We start from the raw sequence: 13275 nt of genomic DNA on the forward strand, positions 1-13275 counted from the left end.
TCTCAAATATTATAGCAATAAAATCTCAAGGTGTAATACTGCTCACAGAACAATCCCAAATCAACGATGCATTTCATATTTTCTGTGAAGATTTATATGCATCAGAGTCTCATAGTGATGCCACAGATTATTCAGCAAGTTTCAGGATATTACACTTTTTGAACTGCAAGAGGCATTACATACACAAAACAAGGGAAATCACCTGGACAGGATGGGATTCCAGTAGAATTTTATATATGTTTTTGGGCTGAGCTTGGACCATTGATGTTAGATATTATTATATATTCATTAGATATAAGTGAATTTCATCACAATGCTCATAACAAGTCATACAATAGCTAATGCCCAGTTTCATTTATTAACACTGATATGAAATCATTCAAAAAAGTATTGGCTAGACGCTTAAAATCACTTGCACCTGCAATCAATCATAGTGACCAAACCGGTTTTATAAAGTCCTGCTCTGCACCCAATAACATTAGGCGTCTTTTGCATATTATCCACGTAGCAGATATATCCAAGGCACAATGGGTGATATTATCGCTTGATGCCTTTGACCGACTTGAGTGCCAATATTTGTGGTCTACCTTAGAACAGTTTGGCTTCAGTCTGAAGATAAAAATGTTCTTTGGACCATTCTCAAAGTATTTAAAATTTACCAACTCATGAGAAAATAACAAAAAGGTCCAAAATACACCCTCCCTCTTCGGGGGAGGCGTGTCCGTCACGAGAGAGTCACAGACACCAGTCGAGTGAAGTTCAAAGCAAATCAAAGTATTTATTTAACAATACTGGATCCAGGAGAACTAACACATTGAGAACAGTGTGATACCCCTCCCAAGTGAAGCTCTGACCTCACATGATCTGACTCCAACAGTTATACCCCAGATGACGTATAGCCTGGTGATGAGGCGTTTCTGGCTGATTAGCGTATATTAATATGCATAATTTCACGTGTTAGTACTCAGCTCTTCACGTGCAATATTCAGGTGGCTGTTGTGACCCTGAAGACATTCATTATCTGGCCAGGCTGACAATGGGCTTCTCTTCCCAGCCCTCTTTTCCCAAGAGACTAAAATTTAGGGAGTCAGAAATACACTTCAAGGTCACAAACAGAAGCTACAGATCAGCGCCTCCGTGACCAACACTATGATGTCAGTGTGTTACAATCCTGGAGTGCACATCTGTTCAAGGTTAGACGTTAAGAATTAAAAATGTGTAAATATCAAGTTATCATGCCATATAGTGAAGTTAGCTTATAATATGTCTTTAAGAGTAATTATCATATGAGTTAGTAGTGCAGGATCAAGCAAAAATGTTTAACTACATGTGTAAGTAATACATGATGTAAATGCTGGTTAGTCATTCATATAAATGCATATAGGGTACAGGATTTCACACAATGAGTATGTAGTTATAAATGCTAATTTATCTAATCATCATTTAAGGATATTTGTCAACAAACACAAAGTAATAAAATTGTTTTCTACAACAAGTCCTAGACTTATTGCCTGGATTAAAACACTTTATACAAACCCATCTGCAATGGTCCTTACAGGTAGTAAATGCTCAGCATCCTTTTCGTTAGGACAAGGTACATGTCAAGGTTGTCCATTGTCAGAGCTTTTGTTTACCATATCATTGGAACCCCCTGGCCCAAGCTGTTCGCAGAGCAACGTTCAATTTGCCTATTGTAGTGAATGGGTCCCACCATCATATTTCTTTATTTGTGGATGATAATGTTGTTTCTGAATGACCCAACATATTCCATCCCACCTTTGCTTAATTTATTTAATGATTTCAGCAAACTGTCAGGTTACAAGATAAACTGGGAAAATTCTGCGCTCTTCCCTTTAAATATTCAGTTGACTCCTGATATACTTTCAATAAAAGTCCTTGTAGTTGAGCATCTGAAATATTTAGGAATAGACATGTGCTGGTCATAAAATTAGAATATCATGAAAAAGTTGATTTATTTCAGTAATTCCATACAAAATGTGAATTAAATGTATAATATTCATATATATATTGCCACACATATATACAAACCAGATTCCAAAAAAGTTGGGACACTAAACAAATTGTGAATAAAAACTGAATGCAATGATGTGGAGGTGCCAACATCTAATATTTTATTCAGAATAGAACACAAATCACAGATCAAAAGTTTAAACTGAGAGAATGTATCATTTTAAGGGGCAAATATGTTGTTTCAAAATTTCATGGCGTCAACAAATCCCAAAAAAGTTGGGACAAGGCCATTTTTAACCACTGTGTGGCATCCCCCCTTCTTCTTACAACACTCAACAGACGTCTGGGGACAGATGAGACCAGTTTCTCAAGTTTAGAAATAGGAATACTCCATTACTACTAACATTCATGTCTAATACAGGCCTCTAACTGTTCGTCTTGGGCCTTTTTTTCGCACCTTCCTCTTTATGATGCGCCAAATGTTCTCTACAGGTGAAAGATCTGGACTGCAGGCTGGCCATTTCGGTACCCGGATCCTTCTCCTACGTAGCCATGATGTTGTGATTGCTGCAGAATGTGGTTTGGCATTATCTTGTTGAGAAATGCAGGGTCTTCTCTGAAAGAGATGACGTCTAGATGGGAGCATATGTTGTTCTAGAACCTGAACATAGTTCTGTGCATTAATGGTGCCTTTCCAGACATGCAAGCTGCCCATGCCACAAGCACTCATGCAACCACATACCATCAGTGATGCAGGCTTCTGAACGGAGCGTTGATAACAACTTGGGTTATCCTTGTCTGAGCTTGAGGAGCTTGCTAAGAAATGGCTTCCTCTTTGCACTGTAGAGTTTCAGCTGGCAACAGCGGATGGCACGGTGGATTGTGTTCACTGACAATGCTTTCTGGAAGTATTCCTGAGCCCATTTTGTTATTTCCTTGACAGTGGCATTCCTGTTAGAGGTGCAGTAACGTTTAAGGGCCCGGAGATCACGAGCATCCAGTAGAGTTTTACGGCCTTGACCCTTATGCACAGCAATTGTTCCAGATTCTCTGAATCTTTTGATGATGTTATGCACGGTTGATGATGATAACTTAAAAGTCTTTGCTATTTTACGCTGGGTAACACCATTCTGGTATTGCTGCACTATCTTTCTGCGCAACAATGGTGGAATTGGTGATCCTCTAACCATCTTGGCTTCAGAGAGACACTGACACTCTGAGAAGCTCTTTTTATACCCAATCATGTTGTCAATTGACCTAATTAGTGTTAATTGTTCTTCCAGCTGTTCGTTATATGCTCAATTTCTTTTTTCCAGCCACTTATTGCTTCTTGTCCCACCTTTTTTGGGATTTGTTGACACTGTGAATTTTTGAATCAACATATTTTTCCTTTAAAATGTTCCATTTATTCAGAATAAACTTTTGATTTGTCATCTATGTTCTATTACGAATAAAACATTGACATTTGCCATAAACAATTTGTTTAGTGTCCCAACTTTTTTGGAATCCGTATTGTATATTCATTGCACACAGACTGATATATTTCAAGTGTAAGAATATTACATTCATTACAAGTTAATGAATATAACTGACAACTAATGAAAATGCCAAATTCAGTATCTCAGAAAATTTGAATATTGAATATGCTGGCCAACTGAAAAGTATGAACATGAAAAGTATGAGCATGCACAGCACTAAATACTTAGTTGGGGCTCCTTTTGTCTGAATTAATGCAGCAATGCAGTGTGCCAAGGAGTCTATCAGTCTGTGGCACTGCTCAGGTGTTATGAGAGCCCAGGTTGCTCTTATAGTTGCCTTCAGCTCTTCTGCATCTTCCTCTTCACAATACCCCATAGATTTTCTATGGGGTTAAGGTCAGGCGAGTTTGCTGACCAATTAAGAACAGGGATAACACGGTCCTTAAACCAGGTACTGGTAGCTTTGGCACTGTGTGCAGGTGCCAAGTCCTGTTGGAAAATTAAATCTGCATCTCCATAAAGTTGGTCAGCAGCAGGAAGCATGAAGTGCTCTAAAACTTCCTGGTAGATGGCTGCGTTGACCTTGGACCTCAGAACAAACAGTGGACAAGCAGATGACATGGCACCACAAACCATCACTGACTGTGGAAACTTTACACTGGATCTCAAGCAATGTGGATTCTGTGCCTCTCCTCTCTTCCTCGGAGACCTTGATTTCCAAAGGAAATGAAAAATTTACTTTCATCAAAGAACAAAACTTTGGACCACTCAGCAGCAGTCCAGTCCTTTTTGGAAGCGAGACGCTTCTGACGCTGTCTCTTGTTCAAGAGTGACTTGAAACAAGGAATGCAACAACTAAAACCCATGTCTTGCATACGTCTGTGTGTGGTGGTTCTTGAAGCATTGACCCCAGCTGCAGTCCAGTCTTTGTGAATCTCCCCCACATTTTTGAATGGGTTTTGTTTCACCATCCTAACCAGGGCGCGATTATCCCTTTTGCTTGTACACTTTTTTCTACCACGTTTTCCTTCCCTTCACCTCTCTATTAATGCGCTTGGACACAGAGCTCTGTGAACAGCCAGCCTCTTTAGCAATTACCTTTTGTGTCTTGCCCTACTTGTGTAAGGTGTCAATGGTCGTCTTTTGGGCAACTGTCAAGTCAGCAGTCTTCCCATCATCATGTAGCCTACAGATATAGACTTAGAGACCTTTAAAGGCCTTTGCAGGTGTTTTGAGTTAATTAGCTGATTAGAGTGTGGCACCAGGTGTCTTCAATATTGAACCTTTTCACAATATTCCAATTTTCTGAGATACTGAATTTGGGGTTTTCATTAATGGTCAGTTATAATCATCTAATTAAAAGTAATAAACACTTGAAATATCGGTCTGTGTGTAATGAATGGGTATAATATACAAGTTTCACATTTTTAATGGAATTACTGAAATAAATCAATGATATTTTTCATGATATTTTAATTTCATGACCAGCACCTGTATATCCCTTTTCTATAAAACAGTCAATAAGAATTTCTATGGTGTGCTTAGGCATATTACATCTGATACGCTTAAATGGACAAAACTTCCCACTTCTTTACAGGCTAGGATTGCGGTGGTGAAAATTAATATTCTGAAGAGATTATACTTTATCTATATGATACCTCTATCTCCACCCAATGAACATTTACACACATAATATCTAAATATATCTGGAATAGTAAGCGACCTCAGATAAAGATACCCACTCTACAAAGATTCAAATGTGGTTTGGCCCTTTCAGATTTTAAATTCTACACTCAAGAATTTACCTTACAACCTCTATCAGTTTGGCTCACTTAGATATATATATATATATATATATATATATATATATATATATATATATATATATATATAGTGGGCCATTTATATGGATACACCTTAATAAAATGGGAATGATTGGTGAAATTAACTTCCTGTTTGTGGCACATTAGTATATGTGAGGGGGGTTATATATATATATATATATATATATAAAAGAAACCCTTGTTGCTATCAACATGACACTTTGTACACTCTTACAAAGTGTGTCCATGCCAGTCATCTTGATTTGAATGTTCCAGATTTTTTTTTGACAATTATGGACCAGCAAGATCATGGGGATCAGCTCAAAATCCAGGGACTAGTTTGCAAAAATAGGTTATGTGAATTATGCATATTAGCAACAAATCTAAGTGGGCGGAACTTATTAGTTGTATCAACCTTTTTGATTCGTCAGGACCCAAGGATTATGTAGAATAAAACAAATTATCTACGCCTCATGGTGTGTAAAATCTTAATGAAAGCATTTTCCTTCGCTGTAGCCCCCTTGAGGCCAATCAGGCTCTTTCTTTGCACCTGTAGCGGGAGGGTTTACTATCTTTTGATCTTGCGGTTTGGGCTGTGCAATTTGTTTTAAGGCAGAATTTTTTTGCAGTGAAATAATAATAATAATCTGAACAATTACAATAGGTTTCCTTGCAATGTAGTGCTCGGAACCCTAAAATTCTAAACAAAAGCAATAGGGTTCTATACACAGTGCTTAAATCCTAATTTAAAAACACATTTTAGGTAAAAGTTTGGAATTCCAGTGAGAATGTTGCTGACTTCTTCACACAGGCCTGATTCCTCTGTCTAAATTAAAAATTAACACATGGCAGTTCCTCAAGTCAATATAATGACCTAGTCTGGAAATCTGAGCCTGCAGCTAAGTTATGTACATTAGCAATTTCCTTCAGCTCTTTCCCTGTTAGACTTAAGCTGAATTTTAAGTAATCTGAATAAGTAGAGAAATCTTTGTGGAACATCCTCAGGTAATAAAAATGGTGTCTGCTTCTGTTTTTTGTGCAGGTTTCTCAAGTCTATTGCCATACCTGCCGGCTCTGCAGTGTTTTAATCTCCTGAGAAAGAGAATTAAGGTGATTGAAGCATCCTGCCTGGAGAAGCATGGAGAAGCTTGGAAACAATACTGCCATCTAGTTCCATATAAATTAATACCACACGTTTACTAAAATCAGTTATACTTGAAGTATTAACAAATATATTTGAAAGTTATAAAATAGTTTTTTCCATCTTATTTGAACCATGATACTTTCTGAGTCTTGTTCAACACCTGTAGTTTTTATTTACTAATCTTAAAGTCAGGAATTAGAGCCATATTAGCAAAATAAGACATTTTCATGTATAATGAGAAATAAAAGGATTTGACTATTAGCTCCACTGAAAGTTTAATAACTAAATAATCTTCAATACTTTTTTCACCCCAGACAGCGAGCATATATAGATCCACTGGCATAAAAATGTAGGCACACCACTGACCGTAGACCACTGCTGGTCCACCATCAGACCACTGTCCTGTGTACAGGATATACCTCCTCAGATTAAATTCACAGAGATTTGAATTCTGGAAAATAAACTAAAACACATATTACCAACAACTATGAGAGATACGAGTATGCCTGATATAAAATGATTATGCTGAACATGGTGACACTGCGCTGGATTCAAATTATTTACAAGTCTAATTAATAAAGAATAAAAAGAGAACCTAATGGATGAAAATTTAGTAAATGGAAAAGTGCTAAAATGTGGCATTTTGTCTAAAATTCTGTTAAATTACATTTAATCCACACAGGTTACAGACAATGAATGAATGGTCTGCACAGAAAACACTGTGCAAAACGCCTGTGGACCTCCAATTTTGGCCTTGGGACCAACCGTGGTCTGATGTCTTGAAATCAGAGACATTTTTAACATTTGTATTATCATATTGTGGCTGATTTGAAAACCGGTTCCAAATTTTGTGATAATTTCTGAATGTTATGCTTTATATAAACAACCTTTTTTCAGTCCACACTGGTAATGGAAAAATAAAATTGTGTAAGCCCAGGGATACAGTCTGGTTTATTTGATAAAGGTTTATATGGTGAAATGTTTAAGTGAAATTCTGATCAAAAGCGAGTATTTGTTTGAAACAAAATGGCGGACAAGCAGCCATTTCGCTGTCCCTGTTGTTCCGCGGAGCTGCGGGGTGAGATTATTCTTTCCACCCCTATTCCGGTAAACCCCGTCTGTACTGCACTGTGATTGGCCAAATGGATATCGCGTCCCGCGCTATAATTGGTTTTGACCAAATACTGACAAACAATCCGTTTAACAGAAGAGTAAGAATTATTAGCCAATCCCGGCACAGGAAGGCGGGCTTTGCTGGAAAACGGGTGCGAAATAAAAGAATATCTCCAAACACCCAAAATCCAGTTTCAGCTGCTTTTACTGTCGCTTCGTTTTCGGATTAAAATACCAGGTGAGTAACAAAGTAATTGGCGTGTCTGCGTAAATGTACAGAGATGAGAACAGTTCCGTGCTAAAAGGGCTTATTTGGTATGTGTAACAGTGATAAATTAGTTTTAAATGAGTGAAAGAAATAAAGCAGAATAAAGAGAGTGAAATCCGCGCGACGCTCAGGGCTGCTAACGGCTAGCTTCAGCCTCGGACTGAGTTTCGATTGATGTCCTTTTACCGTCGATTAAAGTTAAATCAACCACTCTCTCCGACGCAGAACCGTTTCCGAGCTTCCCGGCACGTTTGCCAATACATCCGGATAAAAAAAACTCTGAATATACTTGTGGATGTTTCTCTTAAACCACCGTTTATTTCGTGCGTTTTCTAAACTGCTATTTTCTCTCTTCCCGCAGTCCCGCTGCAGCCATTATGTCACTATCAAATATGGGCGGCCTTTGTGCTAATTCAACCAATGACAGCTGTCGGTTTTAAACACTGGTCCTTAGGTCCCGCCCCATGGAGCTCTGATTGGATAGGGTGTTGTAGGGAATTATCTCATTGGTTGGAAACGACAGTAGACGAATGACAGTTGGCAACCGGGGGTGTTCCAAAAAGCGAGATTTGTGAGTTAGTAGGATAACTTAAACCTAGAGTTAAAGACTCTGTCCAATAGGAATCTCCTTCAGTTCTTTCCAATTGGTCAAGCTCGACTTAAGATTAATTAATAACTGTCCCAGTGCAGGTGTCATTAAATACACAACTTGGAGTATAAAACATAAAAATTAACAGCACATTACTAAACCACCCTATATATGTTTGGAGTTACAAACACACTTTGTGATTTTAGTTCGATTATTACTGACCAGAAATTATGGGGAAAAAAATGAAGTTTTCTGTTGCAAATTTGCGTTAATATATGACATTATGAAATGGAAAGTATAAAAATGTATAATCCTCTTTATTATCAGTATCTGTCATTTGTTTGAAATACAGTATAAAATCAGTTCTGATGTGCTGGAATTTATTCATGTAGATTGTTATATTTGTTAATAGGGTTTATATTGTGTGGTGATAGGAAAACTGGTGTCTGTTTGAACACAGATGGTGTGATAATTTTCTGTTTGAGGATGTGAAGGTGTATGGAGAGAGAAGTCTCAAAATACTTGACAAATGTGGAAATGTTAATCCACAAATTAAATAAAAGTCACATATGTTTCACTATTCTCAAATAAATATCCCAATCTGTGTTTTAAGGTCTACAGTTTGTACAAATACAGTTAAATTCATAAATACATGTTTGGTTTTCATTTATCATAATTTTATGTGAAAATAAATACATTTGTTTACATTTACATTGCACATATTGATAAAGTCACAATCTCGAATTTAATATTTATTTATAAATTGTTGAATCTGCATTTGTGGATCAAGTCACGCGCCTGTTTTCTGTGACGTACTTTTGTTAATTTCCTCTCGTGGGGTTTTGGATTTTGAGACTTTCCTTTCGCATTTCACTTGATCCAAACACAAATGCAACCTCATCCACAAATTTAGGCATCAGGCGTACAAGTCACTGATAGGTGGCACTGTTTAGGAGGCACTGATTTAGGAAGTATGGGGCCACATTAACATTAAATCGTGCGACTGGATTTACATTATAGATATCTGCAATTCATTTATGACTAGACACAATTCTAAATGAAGATATCTCTAATTATATTTTGAGTAGACGAAATAACAATTTGAGATATCTTTAATTACTCTTTGACTAGTGTAAATGATGTTAAATTTACCATTGAGTTCAATGGAAGCTCCAATTCAAGATATCTATCTTAAACTTTCATCGTAGATATCGACAATTAAATTATGACTAGTCAAATAGTAAATTAGAGATATCCTTTTGTTCTCACTAGTCATAATTCCAATTAAAAATATCTTAAATTCCCACTATATTAAGTATATTTTAAATATATTTTAAGATATCTGAAACTAAATTGTAGATTTGAAATTAAATTCTAGATATCTTGAATGAAAATAATGACTAGTCAAAACTAAGTTAGAGATATCCAAAATTGTATGTTTGACTAGTCAGAATTCCTTTTAAGATATCTTCAAATAAATTACAGATATCTTGAACTTATTCGCATTTTGTACTTCTGATAATTTAAATGATAATTCTAACTAGTCAGAATGTTATTATAGATATATTAAATTAATATTTTGACTAGTCAAAACGTAGCTGACTTACATTGCACATTTTAGCGCCATGTAAAAGTTGCCTTTTAACATGCATATTACAGTGGAATTTGGTTTTACATTTTCAGTAAAGTCAATTACAAATATTGGTAGTTGTGAGTTGCTTTTTTGGAGCTTGTTTCTAAAATGTTATTGCCTTTTTGGACTTGCTTCATAGAGATAATGCCCACGAAAATAAGTCAAACGTAATATTTCCACAGTATGGAAGTGATGGTCATATGACATGGTCACATGGACAGAATGCAATTACTGCACCATTTAAGGTGGAGCAGAATATCTGAATAAGAAGCTGGCGAATAAGAACCCAGACAGCGAGCATATATTGGTCCACTGGTATAAACAGGCTGGCACACCACTAATTGTAGACCACTGCTGGTCCACAATCGGACCACTCGGATTACTGTCCTGTATTCTGAATTCGGTGAAGCTGCTTTGTGACAACATCAGTTGTGAAAAGCGCTATATAAATAAATTTGATTTGATTTGATCTGTACAGGATATAACTCATAATAATGAGTATAAGCCTGATATAAAATGATTATGCTAAAAATGTTGACACTGTGCTGGATTTAAATTATTTACTAATCTTATTTATAAAGAATAACAAAAGAACCTAATGAAGGAAAAAATGTAAATTGGACTGTGAATGGAAAAGTGCTAAAATGTGGCATTATGTCTAAAATTCTGTTTAATCACCAGGGTTCCGCCCAGAAAACGCTATGCAAAACACTCGTGGACCTTCAACTTTGCCCTCAGTGGGCTAACAGTGGTCTCCTTGCTGTCAAGGAAGCCAACTTCATTATTGTAGATTCTTCTGTATTTCCCCCAGTCCCTGACATGTAAATAAACTTATGAACATTTTCTCATTCATTTATTACGATATAAGCAACTTTACAGAGAAATATGCCCAAATTCGGTTAAAATGAACACTCATGGCAACCGTTGCAGCACATGGTGGAGACTAATACACACAATGACTACAATTCAGATATCTGAAAATTTTATTTTTGACTAGTCGAATTTGAATTTCTTCAGAGATCTTAAAAGACATTTTGACTAGTAAAAAATATAATTAGATATCTTAAATAACTGTTCTTACTAGAAAGATTGTAAATATCTTAAATTGTGATTGTGACTAGTCAAAATATTGTCGCTAGTCAAAACTGTTGTAGATATCCAGTATTTTATTAAAGATAGGCAGATGAAAGCTATTTTACTTAAAACATTAAATCATTCGTTTTTTGACTAGTCAAATGACAATTTAAGATATCTGCATTTACAATCTGATTAGTAAGATTTAAGACATCAACAATTATATTTTGACTAGTCAAAAAGTCTTTTAAGATATTTCTAATGACGTCAGTGTATTCCTCATCTGATGAGTCATGAATCCTGAATTAGTATTAAAGGTATCTCAAATTCGAATTCGACTAGTCAAAATGACATATCCTATACCTGAATTCTAGTCATTGCATGCATTCGTCGCCCCATGTGCCACCACTGTTGCCAGGTGTGTTCATTTGAACTTATTTTGGATTTATTTTTCTGTAAAGTCGCTTATACCGTAATAACACCAGCTGACGCTCCATTAATGAGAAATTTTAATATGTTTGTTTACATGTCAGGGACTGGGGCAAATACTGAAAAAATCCGCAACGCTGAAGTTGGCTTATTCAGATTCTCTGTTCCACCTTAAATGGTGCAGTAATTGGATTCTGTCGCCAGTAGATGGCAACATATGAACATAATACCATGCACGTTTGGCTTATTTTCTTGGACATTCCCTATAGAGGAAGCAATCCCAAAAAGGCAACTACATTTCAGAAACAAGCTTAAAAAAGCAACCCATAACCACCAATATTTGTAAGTAACTTTACTGAAAATGTAAAACCAAAATCCACTATGATATGAAGACCTGGCAACATTTACATGGCGCTAAAATGTGCTATGTAAATCAACTACGTTTGAACTAGTAACAATAACTATTTAAAATGTCTACAATCACATTCAGAATAGTCAGGAGCGAACAAGAGCGGCGTTTAATGATGGTAACAACAGACCTCCGTAGACCGTGTCTTTCATAAGATGCAAAATTGAGAAGCAGCCGCTGCTCTCCTAAAACACTGGGAAAACAACAGTGCCACCTAGCGGTAACGTGTTCGTCTGCTAGCCATATTTGTGGATGAGGCTGCATTTGTGGATAAAGTAAAATGCGAAAGAAAGTCTCAAAATCCAGACGAAAATACAGGTGAATGACTTGATCTACAAATGCAGATTCAACACTATATTAACACATTTTAAGTTTGAGACTGAGACTTTACAAATATATGCAATATAAATTTAAACAAATGTATTTATTTTCGCATAAAAATATCACATAAAAATAAAATGATCTATGAAAACCAAACACACGTATTTATGAATTTAACTGTATTTGCACAAATTGTAGACAGTGAGACTCAGATTGGGATGTATTTATTTGTGAATAATGAAACATATTTGTGACTTGTGTTTAATTTGTGGATTAACATTTATGCATTTGTCAAGTATTTTCAGACTATTCTCTCTCCATAAAGATGGCTTCTATTTTTGTACAGTGTATTTAGAGTTACTTTTAAGGAACCCTGATTTCCCTGTTGTTGGTATTGCAGGAGGTTGAGCAGCGATGGCTCGTACCAAACAGACTGCCCGTAAATCCACAGGAGGAAAAGCCCCTCGCAAACAACTTGCCACTAAAGCAGCTCGCAAGAGTGCACCCTCTACTGGAGGGGTGAAGAAACCCCATCGCTACAGGTGACAGAAAACACTGAGAAATACATCAGTGCTGTATTAAATGTTTTTTAGTTACTGTGCACCTTTTTCATCTGATATTTTAGTAATGTCATCATCTACTGATTATTCTGTTGTTATTCAAATTATGGTAATGCTCCCACAGTTGGTGTATGTTTACAGGATGAATTTAAAGTATATTTGCGTAATTTGTATGTATCTGTATGTGTGTGTTTCAGGCCCGGGACTGTGGCTCTGCGTGAGATCCGTCGGTATCAGAAGTCAACAGAGCTGTTGATCCGGAAGCTACCTTTCCAGCGTCTGGTTCGAGAAATTGCTCAGGATTTTAAGACAGATCTCAGGTTCCAGAGTGCGGCAATTGGAGCTCTGCAGGTCAGAACCGTTCTGTTTACCAAACACTTTTTATTTAACTCTTTCAGAGCTGCCTTGGATAAGGGAGTCTCTTCTAAGATTTGCTGTTGTCTGTAAACCTACAGCTGAAATT

The 13275-nt window shown here is 36.5% G+C and overlaps 1 protein-coding gene across 4 annotated transcripts in view; it reads left to right on the plus strand.

Moving 5' to 3' along the window:
- LOC136679091 (histone H3.3A) overlaps positions 1-13275 on the plus strand; it is a 41412-nt gene that overhangs the window by 26682 nt on the left and 1455 nt on the right. Inside the window, exons 7-9 of one of the 4 annotated variants that reach the window (XM_066657376.1) lie at positions 6315-6382; positions 12653-12794; positions 13010-13148. In XM_066657376.1, the coding sequence (XP_066513473.1) occupies positions 6315-6382; positions 12653-12775 (191 nt within the window). In that variant the 3' untranslated portion in view covers positions 12776-12794; positions 13010-13148. Of the gene's footprint in view, positions 1-6314; positions 6383-7608; positions 7768-12118; positions 12250-12652; positions 12795-13009; positions 13164-13275 lie in introns of those variants that run through there. The other 3 variants (XM_066657378.1, XM_066657377.1, XM_066657379.1) reach the window with 3 other exon arrangements.

The sequence above is a fragment of the Hoplias malabaricus genome, chromosome Y, assembly GCF_029633855.1.
Source record: "Hoplias malabaricus isolate fHopMal1 chromosome Y, fHopMal1.hap1, whole genome shotgun sequence".
NCBI lineage: Eukaryota > Metazoa > Chordata > Actinopteri > Characiformes > Erythrinidae > Hoplias > Hoplias malabaricus.